General features: G+C 40.9%; 1 protein-coding gene across 1 annotated transcript; it reads left to right on the plus strand.

Annotated features, from left to right (window-relative positions):
• The first annotated feature begins 542 nt into the window (after nucleotides 1–542).
• On the plus strand, nucleotides 543–15,870 carry LOC131988256 (uncharacterized). The gene is made up of 4 exons (XM_059353357.1): nucleotides 543–868; nucleotides 1,717–3,361; nucleotides 13,595–13,761; nucleotides 15,624–15,870. Exons 2-4 carry the CDS (start codon nucleotides 1,819–1,821, stop codon nucleotides 15,651–15,653), a joined length of 1,740 nt encoding a protein of 579 aa, XP_059209340.1. The 5' UTR covers nucleotides 543–868; nucleotides 1,717–1,818; the 3' UTR covers nucleotides 15,654–15,870.
• The last annotated feature ends 35 nt before the right edge of the window (nucleotides 15,871–15,905 follow it).

Genomic DNA, 15,905 nt, shown 5'->3' on the forward strand with positions numbered 1-15,905 from the left:
TTGTTGGCACTTGGAAATATAAATTCCATTTCATTTCATTTATATATATATATTTGTTCTCACTTCTAGCCATGATTGTGCTGATTCCATAGAGGTGCATGACTTTAATATTGGAGTGAAGACAAGGCCACAGTGAGTAAAATATAAAAAACTTTCCATCAAATTGTATTGAAATCCAATCATGTACGTTTATACCGTTTGTCTCTTGTATATACGTGTTTGTATGCATCTTTATTCTTCTTAAACTAGACTTTCTGTCTGTAACCAAGGTTATTGTGACTGCAAAATAAAAAAAATAAAAAATATTTCACTTTTCTTTTTTTCTCCTATTTTATTTTATAGATACCCTGCTCCCTGATATATGAAAACATAATGTCCTTGGCGGAGATGAATGTATAATTCAAGAAAATCCTGCTCTGAATTAAAACAGCTGGTGTAACAGTGATGCACGCGTTGGCCACTAAGTGTCTCTGTTTCTTCAGGAATGGCGCCACCTCGGGCCTTCAAAGAGAAGCAGGTACTTTTAAATACATTTATCTCGGTACAGCAACATGTCAGCGTGGGAAACACTAGGAAACTGCTGCGACTGTTAAATTAAACCAATTTCAGCCAAACTTTCCCTCCCTTTCTGTGCGGGCTGGAATTGATCACATGGCCTACCTGCAAACTGCAGCTGCACTGACTCAAAATGTGGGATCTTATAAACACTAAAAGAGCCAATCAAATCGCTGCCAGCCGGCGCTGAGTTTATCTATTGGACGGAGCTCCTGTCAATCACGACAGACAAGCCCTGAAGCAGCGGTGAGCAGAGCACTGGCTGGCTGCAGTACAGAGATGTGAAGAATTATTTGCCATGCCACCAAATCGGGTAAGAAACTGTTTATATTTCACTAAGTGCTTCTGCGCGTTTACCTGCTGCAGGTGTAGTAGACTTTCTTCAGCTTCTAAATGAATAAATGACATTGAACTAAGATTATATGATGCTAATGCGGAGTTTTGAGCTTTATATTATAGTTCACAATAAATAATACTGAATATTTCTCTATTTTTAGCTGCAGTAACACCGTAGTTTAGTGTAATTATGCTGCCATTTTAACACAGAAAACTGCACTCGGTGGTTTGTTGCAAGGTGACAGTAACCCACGTGATTATGTTATGATGTAAACAGTTCAGACATGTTGCCAAATGTCGAGAGAATCCATGCAAGCACATGTGTAAAAAAAATGTGCGTCTGTTGTTTTGCCTGTAAACATCTCAAACGGCAGCCATAGCACTAGGGCTCTGCATGTGTCGTCACCTTGTGTGACACTCACGTTTTATGCGGCAGCAGCTTGTGAAATGTTGATGAAATGCGGCTTAGAAATCTTTCATGCACTCGTACAATGATGCCGAAGTGGAGGACAGAGAAGGGATATTCTTAGGAACTTGAGTGTGTAATGAATTATCTTGTTTAATCTATGCAGTGCTCGGTTTTATTTCAGTTTTTTAATTATCAAATGGGATTTTGGCAGTGAAAAATGGAGGGCCCATTGTGGGGAAAGAAGCTTCAAAATAATCAGCCAAAAAGCTGTCTATTTCATGTTCAATCTTAGATTTTATCAGAAGTTTAACTATAAATCGTCTTGGATCAGGAGTGCATTAAAGTCACTATTGGGATTAACATGTTACTTGACATATCTTGAGGTTTATAGTCGTGTGCTACTTTTTCCCTGACAGTATATGGACAGGCCAGGTGATGAATAGCCAGAGATCCTCCCCTGCAGTCCAGTCACTCTGTCCAGGAGCTGACCACTTCCTCAGGCTGCTTGAGTGATTAACATGACACCTGTCATGGAGGGCACACACACCGTGTTGCTCCTGTATGCACCCATCCGTGAGCTAAGTAACATCAGGCTGTATTTCCCCAAGAGGCGGGCCCCGATCTTCAAGTACAAGAGCCGCGCCTCTCATTCAGAAAGAGCCGGTAATGACCATGACCAGGGAAAGGAGGACCTCGGCGTGTCCGAACAAAGGGGCCAGTCTTCTGGCTCCTCGGGCCAACTCCTCATCTCCCAGCAGGCAACAAAGGAGGCAGTTGCAGAGCTCTGCTGGCTGGCGGCGGAGCACCACCAGTTGCTGGCTAACCTCTTATCGCTGTGTAGGGATTGCGCCGTCAAAGTCAGGATGGGTAACCAGGATGGGAAACTCCAGGATTACATGGAGGGTCAGGAGGTTCACCTCGGGGGTCAGGTTCTCAGCAGCAGCAGCAACAACATTTCTCACACTATGTCTCCAGAGAATAAGACATACAAGAGCAAGAAGGTGAAGAAGAGTGGAGGCAAGAAGCTTGACAGTGCTGAGGATATCCTGCATAGTAAAATGAAGAAAAAAGTTGCAAGTGGAACTTCGTCTATTCAGCTTCCTGCTCACAGCAGTGTGTCCACAATGCAGCAGATACTGGGTACCCCAGCCTCCGGCCACATCACTGACAGCCCAGTCACCGGCTCTTATGTCAGTGCAGTCAGTAATCCCATCCTGCCCATGGAGGAACCTTTCCAGATCAGCCATGAGGGTTGGGACTTCATGGAGGAAAACCGGACATTCGACCCCGACATCGATTTCTGCAATGACTTCTCAGAATATGACGGTGAGCTGGGTTATGAGTCGTCGTTCTGCAGCCTCATGGAGGGGCTGACCCGGCGGGAAAGTGGGAGCAACCTCCGACCAATTAAGAGGTCTGATTCCTTGGGTGATGCATTGTCTGAGAGTGCATCAACGGTCAAGTCCGCTCAGCAGCTGTACGATGAAATCAGCCGGAGTAACGCAGGGGTCAGGGTTGTGGCCAAAGTGCAGGATGTGGAAGGGAGAGTGCAGCATGTCAACCATGCAGTACACCAACCAGGGACTAGCAGCTGCCAGCAGGGGTATGGAGAGTGGAAAGGACCAAATGGACACCACCTGCTGGGAGTCAATAAAGAAAAGACGGGTAACAAGCCTCCTGAGGGACTACGGTTGCCCCTATCTCATACCACCGAACCATACCCCCTAGTCAAATCCCACACAAAGAGCCCCTCCTCGCCATCCCTCGCTGGTGTCTTCAACACATCCTTCCCTGCCTCCAACAGTCTCCAGAGCATGTCTCCAGTCTTGTCCCCTCTGTCCTCCAAGCAGCCAAGCCCCCAGCTCAACCACCGCATCGTTCTGCTCTCAGACCAGGACGTGGACCACGAACAAGACAGCTCCAGCAACACAGAGCCCAAGATCTTCACGGAGGTCATCGACAAGAACGGCAACAAGCGCACCATCACACGTCTGGATCTGAACCTCAGCAGGCGGCCCAGTACCTCCAAGTGGAACTCCTCCAGCAACTCCACAACAACAGGTGAGCCGTTTTGCAAGTCAAACAGCACTGATTCATGTGTTGAACTCCCGGCCTTGATGTAAATGTTGACACAAGCGCTTTTATTATCTCCGTAGTGTGAAGCGTTTGTAAGAATTTGCCCTTCATCTGGCATAACTGTTACTGGTTTTCAAAGAATAAGAACAACAGAACAAGAAAGTGATGCCTTGAGAGAGATTCAGTTGTGTGAGTGTGTTTCTGTGTGTGTGTCAGACTCACTGGCTGAGGTTTGCTTTGTCAGCTTGGTTGTTATCTAATAAATGAGCTACGCTTATGAATAAGAGCTGCAAAGATTAGTCGACTAATCGTTTAATCGTTGAAGTTGTTTTTCATGCAAAAACAGTAGAAAACAATGGGCTTTGAACTGATAAATCAAGACTTAAATACTTCATCTCCGACTTTAAGGAACTCTATAATGATAATAATCATTATTGCAGCCCTACTTTCCTAAATGTGTCTGTTAGTTCTGTTTTTGGCTGCTGTGTTTTCGTGCCGGCTCAGACGTGTGACCACAAATTAAAATCTACCCAGCAGAGTTGTACCAGGGGAAAGCAGGCCCTGAGAATACTCTCCCCAATGATCCATTTTAACTCTCTCAGCGCCACTAGGAAGGCAGAGATTAGCGGGAGTGTCCCAGATCAAAGGCTCAAAGTTGACACGGGTTCGACCTGAGCAGGGTTCTCGTGAGCGCAGTGTTAACTGAAGCATTGCCAATTTGGACTTTGAGGTATCTGCTGTCCCGTCCCCTAAATCCACATCCCTCTCCAGTTCACAGGAAACTGACAAAGGATCAGGGACCCAGCGGGCACAAGGGTTGCAGAGAAAGGGATTAGAGTTTCCTTTTTTGTAGAATTCTTTTCCTCTTTTCATAATCTGCAACACTGTGTATTATACCTGGTTTAAACTGTTTTAAACATTCACAACATGCAATATTAAATATTTGCAGAGCCATAATTATGGTAAAAGTGTAGTTCTAAGTTTGTCAGTGTGGCCATCAGTCACTCTTTTTTTACATCTCTATTTCTAGTTAATTTTCTAGTTTGAAGGACCTTTTTGCTCTTCGATTAGAAGAAGAGCCTTCTGTGTGGGTTTAAAGTTTATACACACAACATAAAAGTGTGAGTAAACAAAGTTATCTACAATTATTTTACAAATAATTTCTTAAAAAATACTGAAAGTATACAGTACATATGTGTATTTATAAAATATATCTGTAGATGAAATTTTTTTTTCACTTTAATATGACTTTAATATGTTAGTTTTTTTATGTATGATTTCTTTAACCTTTTTTTTTTCATTAAAAGCAATACTATAAAAAAAAATGCCCTATTATATTAATATACAGATTTCAAAGTCAATCTTACGAATAATATTTGTTATAAAAATATTTTACTTTTTTATGGCATTTGCACTAAATGTAGAAAAAACAAAAACAAGGTAACAAGGTAAAATAACACAGTAAATTTCTGGAAAATTAATATTAAGTTGATGCTGTTGCTTTTTTTCTGATGCTTTAAAGAAGGCGTCAGCATTATTGTATTATCTCCAGTCAGTGTAACACGAGCTTTGGTCTAATTTGCAGCAGCAAACAGACAGCCTGTCATTGATTATGTAGTTTACTAATAGGCCGTGGTTAATGGTGGGACCCTTTTTAAATATCAGTGTTAACAGTTTCACTCCTGCATTTTTAAGCAGTATTTGAGTGGTTACGTCACAGGCCAGCACTAGCTCGACCAGAACAGCCAGCAGTGCTCAGCTCAGCAGCAGCCTGAGGGAGGAGAGCTGAGCTGTGCAGAGCTAAGCTAACTGCTGGACAGAATGGATAGCCCAGCTTTACTCATGTGGAGATGATTTGGATCAATTCCCACTGAAACGATGCTGTCCCTGTGTGTCCTCACCTAGGCATTCACACACAGATGCCAGCATTAAATTCATGCTAAAGCTGCAACTAACAGTTACTTCCATTATCATTTTAATCTGCAATTTTTCATTAAAAATGTCCACCTAAGTCTAAGTTGATGTCTTTAAGTGTCCAAGGGGGGGGAATCTTCATATTTTAGAGGCTAAAAAAGTACAAAAGAAGTTATCATTAGTGATAATTTTTCTGTCGATCGACTCATTTATTAGTCGCCTAATCGTTGCAGCTCTAATTTATGCATACACACCATAGATCAAATATTATGACAACAACTTATTTTTTGATTTATTTCATTAAATGCAGTGTTCTTGCAAATGTCAATAGTGACATAATGACCATTTTTTCTTTAATTTCCTGAACATGGCTCCAGAGTCAGATGTAACTCTGTGATATTCTGTCTGCATGAGACTGTCACAGACGAGGACACATCATGCTAACCAAATGATTGATGCTGCACAAACACTCAAACCTTTAATCTTAAAAATCTCTCAATTTTGCTGCATGTAAGCTGTTTACTAGCTCGCCCTTGTGTGTGTGCTTGATAATTGAATACACTTCAGATGTTAACGCAGATAAATGAACATCACAGGGTTCAGCCAACAGGGCTAAGTGGGTCAGTGTGAAGAGTGGCCCTTCAACTAATTATGATCCCGGCTCTTTAATCTGTGTTCTCTTTATTGAAGCTCAGTGCTTATTAACTAGTGTGATTAGATGGTGATGCAGATGGTAATTTTAGAGGAACACATTGTCTTGTTTGCTCCATGTGCTGGTGTAGTCTGACCCCGTGCATTCAGGAAAGCTGGTTTCTACAAACTCCTGATGAAAATGTCTTGCACTTTAGCAGCTATATGCTCCAATATGTTCACCAGCGAGCCACTTACACTGTCTGCCTGCTGTTTGGTGCTGAGCAGGTAGTGTACTGTAGGTTTTTAGAGCTTATACGTTGGTGGAACTGAACCAAAACTATGGAAGAGGATTGGGGCCAGATAGGATGAAAAAGTGATGAGAGGAGGAATTTTTCTTTTCATTATGCAGTTCGAGAATAAAGTCAACTTTTTGTGTTCTGTGAAGTTGGAAAGATATTCACAGTAAGTCATCAGAGGAACATTGTTTTCAATCCGAACAGTTACTGTAAGCTACAACCTGATTTTTTTTATCAATGTCCTAAAATGAGCAATAACCACAATATTTAAGGGTGTAGTAGAAGTAAAATCCCCTGACACATAAATCAGCTATTCTTGGTAGTAGCTACTACAACTATTGTTTTGGGAAAATCCGCTTTAATGTTATTTATGTGATTTTTTTTTGTCATTTATTAGATGTGTTGAGGAAAACCAGGTTATAGCTTGCTTTCTAACTTACCCAAACTTAAAAAGTTGACTTTATTCTCATCATTTCAACTTTTTTCTCGAAGTGCATAATTCACTTTTTTTCTCCTACCTCTTCTCTACAAAACAAAAAAAATAGCTAAAAGACTGTAAAGCTCTACAGAGTGCATCTGTGGGTTATTTTTCACATTACACTGATTCACTGTCATTATCAATATATTGATCATAGCTGCTTTAAAACATTTTTCAGCCCAATCAGCCATTCGTGTCCTCTCTCTCTCTGTCTCTTTCTATCCCTCACTCCGTTCCCTACTTATGTTATTGTCCGACATATGGCAGGCAACACCATAATCAGATTACTCAATACGTTCCTGCAAGGTCATATGAAACTGATCAGTGCGGAGCCGAAGTATATCACCCCACTCTCCCTGCTTGCTGTCATTTAACACAAAGTGCCCTACCATGCAACATTGTTCTTCCACAGAAGACAAGGGCCAGCTCTATTCACATAATAAACTGGATTCTACTTCTCTGTCAGTCTGAGCTGCATACACGCAGAGAAGCAGGGCACAAAGGTCCTTCTCTTATAACTTGTTTTCTTTAATAGATGACTGCAACACTTAACTACCGCCATGGTAAATGTTCGCTATGTTCCAACTCATGCTTCTCAGTATGAGCAGCTATTTTGAACACGCACTAGCAGTGGACTGGAGCGAACGTAACCAAATTTCCTGTCTCCCAGTCAATGACCTGCCAGGCCCAATGAAAACATCCTTCCCTCTTCGTCAGCTGTGTGTATCCCATCAGCCTGCAGAACTGCATTTCCAATGAGTAATGATGACTCTGTGAGCATCATGTCATGCTGTATCGCTGCTCCAGCCCCTCAGAGCAGCACAGCACTCGTCCCATGAATTTTCACTTGTAGCTCCCCCTTACACAGACCTAACAGCACTGACAGCCAAACTAGTCAGTCAATCAGCCGGGGCCTGACAGCCCCTAAGCCTGCGTGGAAAAACGGCTGTGACGGGCTCAATAGAGAGCGGGTGATTTATAAATTCTGCATTTTTCATGATTTATATAAAAGACTATGATCCTTCTTCCTGGCTGAAAGTGATGGAGGGGGGGGAGGGACTGCCAGATGCTCTCAGCATGCAGCATGGCCCAGTTCTTTTAGTTTGAATGATGAGGTTATAGATTTTAAGTGGATAAAATAGAGCAGAGTGGGCAAAGCTGTTTGAGTGTCTGAAATAAGAATGAGAAGCTGTAGTGTTAGAGGAGATTAGTTTGAGCTCTGCATTTATAGATACTAGTGCAGTGGCCGTAGGAAGTATGTATTCGTTAGCATGTTGATCGTGAGATAGCACATTACGCAGTATGCTGCACTCAAAGTACATTAACATGAACCCAATTAGCTGATATACTATATTGCATGTAAGTATCTCATATCAAATGATTATGTGCATTACGCTAAGCAACATGAATGTCATCCCTTAATTACATAGTAATGCAACATAAGAAGTGAAAAAAAGCTAAATCTCCACTTAGCATGCTAATCGCGAATAACAGAATTTGCACATTACATGCAGACCACTACAACGTCTGCAACTCCATAAAACACTTACTTTTCATAAGGTACGCACACCATCCAGCACATACACATTGAACATATATTCGCTGGAAACTATTTGAATATTATTGGAAAATCTAACCTTGTAGCGCACTTTAAAACTCCGAAAGATAGGTAGGTTAAATAGACCTACAGATGAGATGAGTCAAGTGTGGAAATCCAGAGCGAATTGGGTTACTGACCAGGTGTAGGCCTATCACACAATGGGGCGGAGCTCCCCTAAAAGGCTTCTGATGGGAAACAGTGCAATGCTGCAACACGTCCTACGTAAATAATGATATTTTGAAAAATGAATTCAAAAATCTTCAAAATCGAGGATGCACACCTTTGTACCGTGCACAAGCCACATACGAAATCTTAGGTCAGTCTGACTAACGGTCAGCGAGATATGCCAAAGACGCATATCTACACACACACACACACACACACACACACACACATACGCTTCTTGCTCTATAGATAGATGCATGCTTTGCATATCAAAGATCAGGTTCGCTCATTATCATCGCTGCCTGTATTTGAAGAATAGTTTTGCTTTTAGTGATTCCACATCTGCTTTGTTGTGGTCAGTGCAGCCTCCACTCGGCTTTCCTCCGACCGTTGGATGAGTGATGAGCGGCCGACAGAGTGAAAGGTGGATTAATCACAACTGACGACACCCACCTGTCAGACTCGACATTAGACGGCCTGTGAGCCGTTCCAAACACAGATACTTCATTGTTAAGATCACAATGCCTACAGTAGCACAAAGACAACTGACAGCTGCTCTCTCACACTGTGATTTTCACTGTCATTCAGCACCTGCAGGTTTGCTCTGAAGAAACACCTGTGTGTACTGTAGATGTCTGAACATCTCTATTAAAAGCACATTTTCTTTGCTAAAGGGCAGTGCATTATGTGTGAAGACTGAAGCAGTATTTGTCTTGGGTTAGCATTGCATTACCTGCTGTCAGACCAAACTGTTTGACAAACACAATCCCATCTGCACCCTGTGTCCCCTCAGTTTCGGTCACTGTGTTTCAATCTCAGCTTTTAGAGCAGCAGGGGGGGAGATTAATGGCAATAAGCACACAGTTTACCCCAGAGCCAGCGAACTTAAGCTTTGTGTGTGTACATGTAAGAGTGCAGTGCCTTCATTACCTAATGCATCCAAGAGTTGCATCTGTTTAACCTTCCAACCCCTCTACGGTAGTGAAATTATGTTTTCCTTTGAAAGATTGTCAAATACACACTGCTTATCAAAGAAATAAACTGTGAAAACAGGCATTATCATCTACATTTCCAACAGTCCTTGAATGGATCATAGGCTGCCTTTTGGAAAAGTTACATAAACAAAGCTTAAAATTGTGGTATTTCTGTCAAAATCAATTATTCTACGTGTCTAATTTAAAACGTTGCCAAAAATAAACCATAACTAGATTCTGTTAAAAACTCCTCAGCGACACTTTGAAAACCATGATTGATTTTGCTGGGACGAACGGTCACATGACAAATATTCACTGAGAATCTGTTTACACAGAGCAGAGAGGAGAGGACAGGAGGCTGTAAAAATGCATATAGTTTAATATGTATAGCATGTGGAGACCCAATTATTGTTTCCAGGATTCACTACACTTGTGGGCACTTGGAAAAGTGTTGCATATATAAATTCCATTTTACTCCCATTTTTATTAATCATAGAAATTCAACTTGTGTTTTTTCTTTTTCTTTATGCTTCATGTCATTATAACTATTATTCTGCACAAAATACATTTTTTTAAGTTGTTGTCACTTCAAGCCATGATTGTGTTGATTCCATAGAGCTGCAGGACTTGTATATTGTATACATATTTTATATATTGCAGTGAAATTCAAGGCCAGTGTGTAAAATGTATAAGGAGCAAAAAACACCCTGAAATGGCTTGTTGGGGTTCAGAGGTTTAATATCATTTTGTTGCACTGTTGAGTGTTACTTCAGTGCAGCTTCACTGCAGTGTGTTTTAATAGGAGAAAAGCACATGCCTCTCGTCTTCCCTGTCCAGATGGGGGCAGTGTGGGCCACTTGTCAAAGTGAGCTGTCAATCTGTTGAAGCATAGACACACAATGCACAAGATCAAGATTGTTTAATATTCAATTGTGGAGAGAGCTGTTTCTGATCACATTTTTCTTTCCTTGGCCCTCTGTTTAACTCTGCACTTGGAAGAGGCCCAACCTACAGTCAGCAGTTCCCATTGCGGGACCATGCAGCGCAGCATTATCATAATGAAAAGTTATTAATCTAATCCTTTTTCCCCTGCTGTCCAAGTCCTAGATAACTGGACGGGCTGCAGGCATTGCTACTGTCTCATAATGACAGATTGTGGCTGAGTGCTGAATTTCAATGCTTCCATTTTTTAATGAAGCCCCCCCAGTTAGTTTTCTGTGTGTGGGCTCATAACTGAATTTAAAGCACTTGGCTGCAAGCCTTAGAAGTGCTCTTTCTTGTGCAGCAGTACAGTAATACTGTATGTCCTCTCCAAGGATACCTATTACAAAGAGAGGTTATGGGATATTTTAGCAGCTTATCGAACAGGAAGTGATGTGATTTTTTCCCGGCTCATAATTCTGCCCAAGCAGGTCAAAGTGTTGTCTTACAGCTGGAGGAAATTGAGGCCAAGATCTGTCCCCTCCCCCTTCTCACTCCCACCATCTTCTCTCTCTTTCTCCTTTCACCTCACGGTCCCTGACCCACATAACGTAGACTTTTTTCTTTTCCTTCCATGGTTGACTCTCCTTAAGACCGCGAATGCATGCATCAATGCAAGATATATCATGTTTCTATACACGTGAGAAGAATGTGAAATTGCATTTCTGCTTTGCGCCTCGAGTGCCTCCTGTGTGAGGCGTTGGCCTGGTTCCTGAAGTTAATATCATGTGACTTGTTCGGGGCGCAATGCATGAGGAAGATTCTGCAGGTTGTGGCTGCGTCGGCAGTGTGCCACTGAGCAGTAAATATTAAAGGCCAGGTGCTCTCAGAGGCGCAGAATGAATCCAGGCAACTCCTTCACACTGCAGCAAAAAACGCACAAAGGAAGGATATTTTTTTTTATCAAACTTTGAAAAAGTACTTTTAACTCTGACTGTCTTATGGCAAAAATGATTTTTTTTAAATTAAGATCACAGTTATTTAACACAAGGACTCATTGACCTTTGGAAACATCATGGATTTACTGAACTTGAATGAATTAATTAATTATCCTTAACCCCTTAAATAAACTCGGGTTAGGTGAAAGTGCTAACCACTACACCACCATCCAGCCCATTTATTCACCTTGATTTTGATTTGATTTTTTTCTTTGTTTTTCAGTTGTATAATGTCCAAATAAAAAAGAAATAAATGAATAGAATAACTAACATGTAATATATTCATATACATTTAAATAAACAATGTTAAAAGTAATAAATCAACATAATTAAAAATCAACTATGTTGTTGTAATGTTGTAGTCCACTTCTACAATGTGTTGAAAACTACTAAACATATTCAATGCATTAAAATAATAAATAAAAATAAATCAGACTTAGTGAAGTCCGGCGAAAGTGCATTGTTTTGCACATCGTTTTATCTCAGTTTTTTTTATCTCTTTTTTTCATTATCGTTGGAAGACAGAATTGTCATATAAAATATTGATTAATTGGCAAGCTCTAAATCTCTTGACACTCTTCATCCTGCCTGGTCAGGGGAGGGCAGTCTTCCACTTAATTCCTTTGCAACTGACCTTATTGTAGTACAGTAGTTGTGCTGAGCAGCATCATGGCTCTGTTACAGTGAGGCCAGTGCTCTGCAGCCATTTGTCCTTATTGGATCAGTGTTGCTTTCTGCTGGTGTTGGCGACGGGAACACGGCCGGTTAAGTGCAGATAAAAATAGCTTTGTGCCCTCAAGCCTGCAGCAAAAGCCTGGTCTCTCTTGCTTGATGCTAAAAGATTCTGATGCTTGCTTTGTAACTGGTTCCACTTTTATTTCCTGTACAGGTTACACAGCATCAGTCAGCACCATAGAGACAGAGCACACTTAAGCCCCGCCCCCACCGGAGGGGAGAACGATTAATCTCTCTCTATTGACTTTGTATTCGAAGAAAGAGCTTTCTTGTCAATTCTGTCTTTTAACAAACAACAGAAAAATGTCTAAAAGCTGCTGTTTTTAACCCATGGTTGTGTATGGGCCGAATGTAGTGAGACGCATGTATCTGTTTTACGAATGTCGCATCACTTTACTTTCTGTCCAGTGTATTTAGCCTCAAGTGATTGCATTGCAATTCTTTTCACCGTTGAGTTAGTTACTTTTCACACTTAGCTTTATACATATAGCATTAAAGTTTGTTTAATATGATATGTGTTTTAACACTTTTTTTTATCATATTCATAGTCACCTCTGTGTCTTTCAAATACTGAGGTTAATCGGTCAGCTAGCCTAGCTGGCTACCAAAACAAAGAAAAGCACTGTCAGGTTTATGAGGAGTAGTTCTATGGAGTTTAGCTCGGTCCCTTTTAGCTTTTCATCAGTCGATGATGAGCTTTCATTCCTTTCAAGCTGATACTGAGCCAGAGTGACCCAACGTTAGCTAAGTTGTGAAAGTAATGCTAACATTGGTGCTACACTGAGTGACTAGCTAACGTTGCTAATGATTATTTAAGACACTGAGCATATCAGCCTAAATCAGTTTTAGGCTGATTACTGTAAGTTCATCTAAAGCATTTGACACTTACATTTTGTCCAACACTTTGCTAAGTGCCTTAGCTAACTTGTCCTTTCTGGTAGACATAGAGTTGTAAAATAATTATATGGTATGCTTATATCCAATAGTTTTAGTTAGAAACAGGGCGCCAGAGTGACCTAATGTTAGCTAAGCTGTCAAATTCAGGCTAACGATGGTACTTTCCTGAGTGACTAGCTAACGTTTAAGACATTGATCATATGTCTAAAGTCAGTTTTAGGCTAACGACTAACTTGTCCTTTCTGGTATACATAGAGTGCTAAAACCAGAGCTGTGTTCCGATAACCATACTTCTTGTACTTACTATACTTAGTTTGAGTATGCAGGGTGTTCCCATTACATTTGGAACAACACTCACCTGCTGAAATCTGCGTACTTAGTAAGTGCGGATAGTGTACTGCGTTTAGTTGTACTCATGGAAGTATAGATATCGGAACACAGCTCAGGTATTTTGTTATAGTTTCAGTCCATAGTTGTGGCACCGTGTAGTGTGTTTTCCCCCCCTGGCGGGTGTGGTTTTTAGAGTATGACGCATGCCACTTGTCTCTGTGTGTTATGTTGTTTTTCCAGCATGAATTACCCTGTGGTAATGTGTTTGTTTGTGCAGAGGATTCCCTCTTGCGTCAGGATGATATTTGGATGCTGGATGGTGATGACCCACAGGAGCCTCTTTCCCGTGCCCCACGCCCTGATCACCTCGACTTCCTACGCATCACGCCACCTGAAGATGACATCATCGGGGACACACCCTACTGTCCTAAACTGGAGTGCACGGTGAGCCACACTTCAAAATGAGATGTCATGTGTATTTTCCCAGCCAAAAGAAAGCAGTGTACCATAGCACTCCTTTTTCCCCCCTTCGTGAGATTGCTCTCCACTCGGGCATTTAACCACCTGATCATGAATTCTCAGAAATGGATTAACAGGGTCATGGATTCTAATCTGTAGACTGGGGTCTTAAGCCAGAACTGACACTCACTCAAACCTCTTTTGTTCAGAGCAAAGTGCAGGGAAAATATCTGCTCTTGTAGAATTTTTAACCTTATTTTGAATGTTGAGGAATGATTTGTGTGATTCCTCTTGAGCAGAAGTTGCAACACGGTATATTTTGCTCACTGCAGAGCATGTGACCGATGTAATCCTGCTCTGCCGTGTGTGTGTCTTCCAAACAAAAGCCTGTAGCAAACAATGCAATGTTTGTTTCCAGGTGTTTGTAGGCCTTAATTATGGTAATATGAAGTACAATTAAAGAACCTGCACTTCTAAGTTTATGCCAGTGATGCAAACAAATATTTTAATCTTTAAGTCTTTCCAGATTCCATCTTTCATTCCTGTACCAGATGAGGCAGATTACCTGGGTGTGGTTTTAGGCGGGTAGTGTATCAATGAGAGCCACGCATTGTTTTCCCAAGACACAATAACTGACCTTGCTGTGAGGGTAATCAGTTAACATACCAAAACAAAGGCCATTCTGTACAGAGTTAAGACACTCTATTGTTGTGGAAGTGACATAAGAAAGACACACACCTCTGATGTATTCTCATTACACACACTAAGAGAGGGTTGTGACGAGGACACAATCCAATTTTTAGATCTCTCGTGTAACTTCACTTCTATTTTGAGCTCATGTGTCAGGCCTTTGTCACAGTCTTTTCCTATCAGTTGTGCCTCTTTCTAGTACAGCCTCTGGGGGATTTATTGTGAGTGCGTGAAATACCGATGCTCTTGCATAACCTAATTCCTCAGCCAAGGAAGCCCCCTTTCTATTTGTAGCTTTTCTCAGATGAAGGGGGGAAAAAAATAATTTATCATAGGTAAAAGACGTTCCAATGTTTTTAAATCTCAAATTTTTTTTCTCCCTTTTTCTTTAGTTGTGTTTCTTCTAGCATCATTTAGCCTTAATTATTAGTAATAGGTCCTGTGTCAGGGGAGACAAAATTATTTAAAAGTGTTTGAATTAGGGCAGTTGTGGGGCGCCCCAGTGGCTCACACTGGTAGGGCGCGTACCATTAAGGCTGAGCGCTTGCCGTGGTTTGAATCCGACCCAAGGTCCCTTTATCCGCATGTCTTCCCGTCTGTCTCCCCCTTCCACTCTATCACTATCAAATAAAGTATGGAAAATGCCACAAAAAATCTGCCAAAAAAACAACATTGCTTTACCTTTTTAATACCTTTTTTTACCATTAAAAAGGAAATTTAACCACAAAGGGCCCTGACACAAAAATAAAATAACAATACAATAAATATATGATAATATATTTTTCTAAACACAAAAAAGCAGCCTACATTTATTTAACAAAACCAAACGCACACAAGAATAACAAAAAACAAACTTGCAAGGCCCATGACTTGACCCATCACTCCATCTTTCAACTACATCTCCAGGTCTTCCTCTCTGTGATTTTTTTTTTAAAAGACTATTAGTAGAAAAAGTGCACTTTAAAATGTGTATTTCTACCTTTTTTATTCAGTTCAAAGTTCTTTTTTTTATTAAAGTTTTGGAAATATAACAAGCTAATTGGTGTATTTTAGCGGAAGAGGAAAGGCAGAACTGAGTACACTTAAATAATGTTTATTTAATTTTGAGTAAAATCATTATGGTGATATTCAACAACATAACAACGTATTGCCTACAGCCTACAGAGATGTGGCCTTTGATCCAGTGAACACACAGAGTCAATCAGGCTGAAGGAATGCTCAAATGGAGAATAACCTTTGGTTCCTCGGGGCAACCACAGTCTGAAAAATGCTTTGTTTTTCTAAACACTTCCTTGTTTCTCATAAAAAACTTTGTCATTTTACCCTCACAGATTGTAATGCCTGTAAACTTTTTGACTTGTAAAAAAAAGGGTCTTTTAAACTACACTTCAAGTTTGACCGTCAGTGTTCAGTGTATAGTTATGGTAAGTGGATTCAGA

Source organism: Centropristis striata, chromosome 16 (genome assembly GCF_030273125.1).
Source record: "Centropristis striata isolate RG_2023a ecotype Rhode Island chromosome 16, C.striata_1.0, whole genome shotgun sequence".
Taxonomy (NCBI): Eukaryota; Metazoa; Chordata; class Actinopteri; order Perciformes; family Serranidae; genus Centropristis; species Centropristis striata.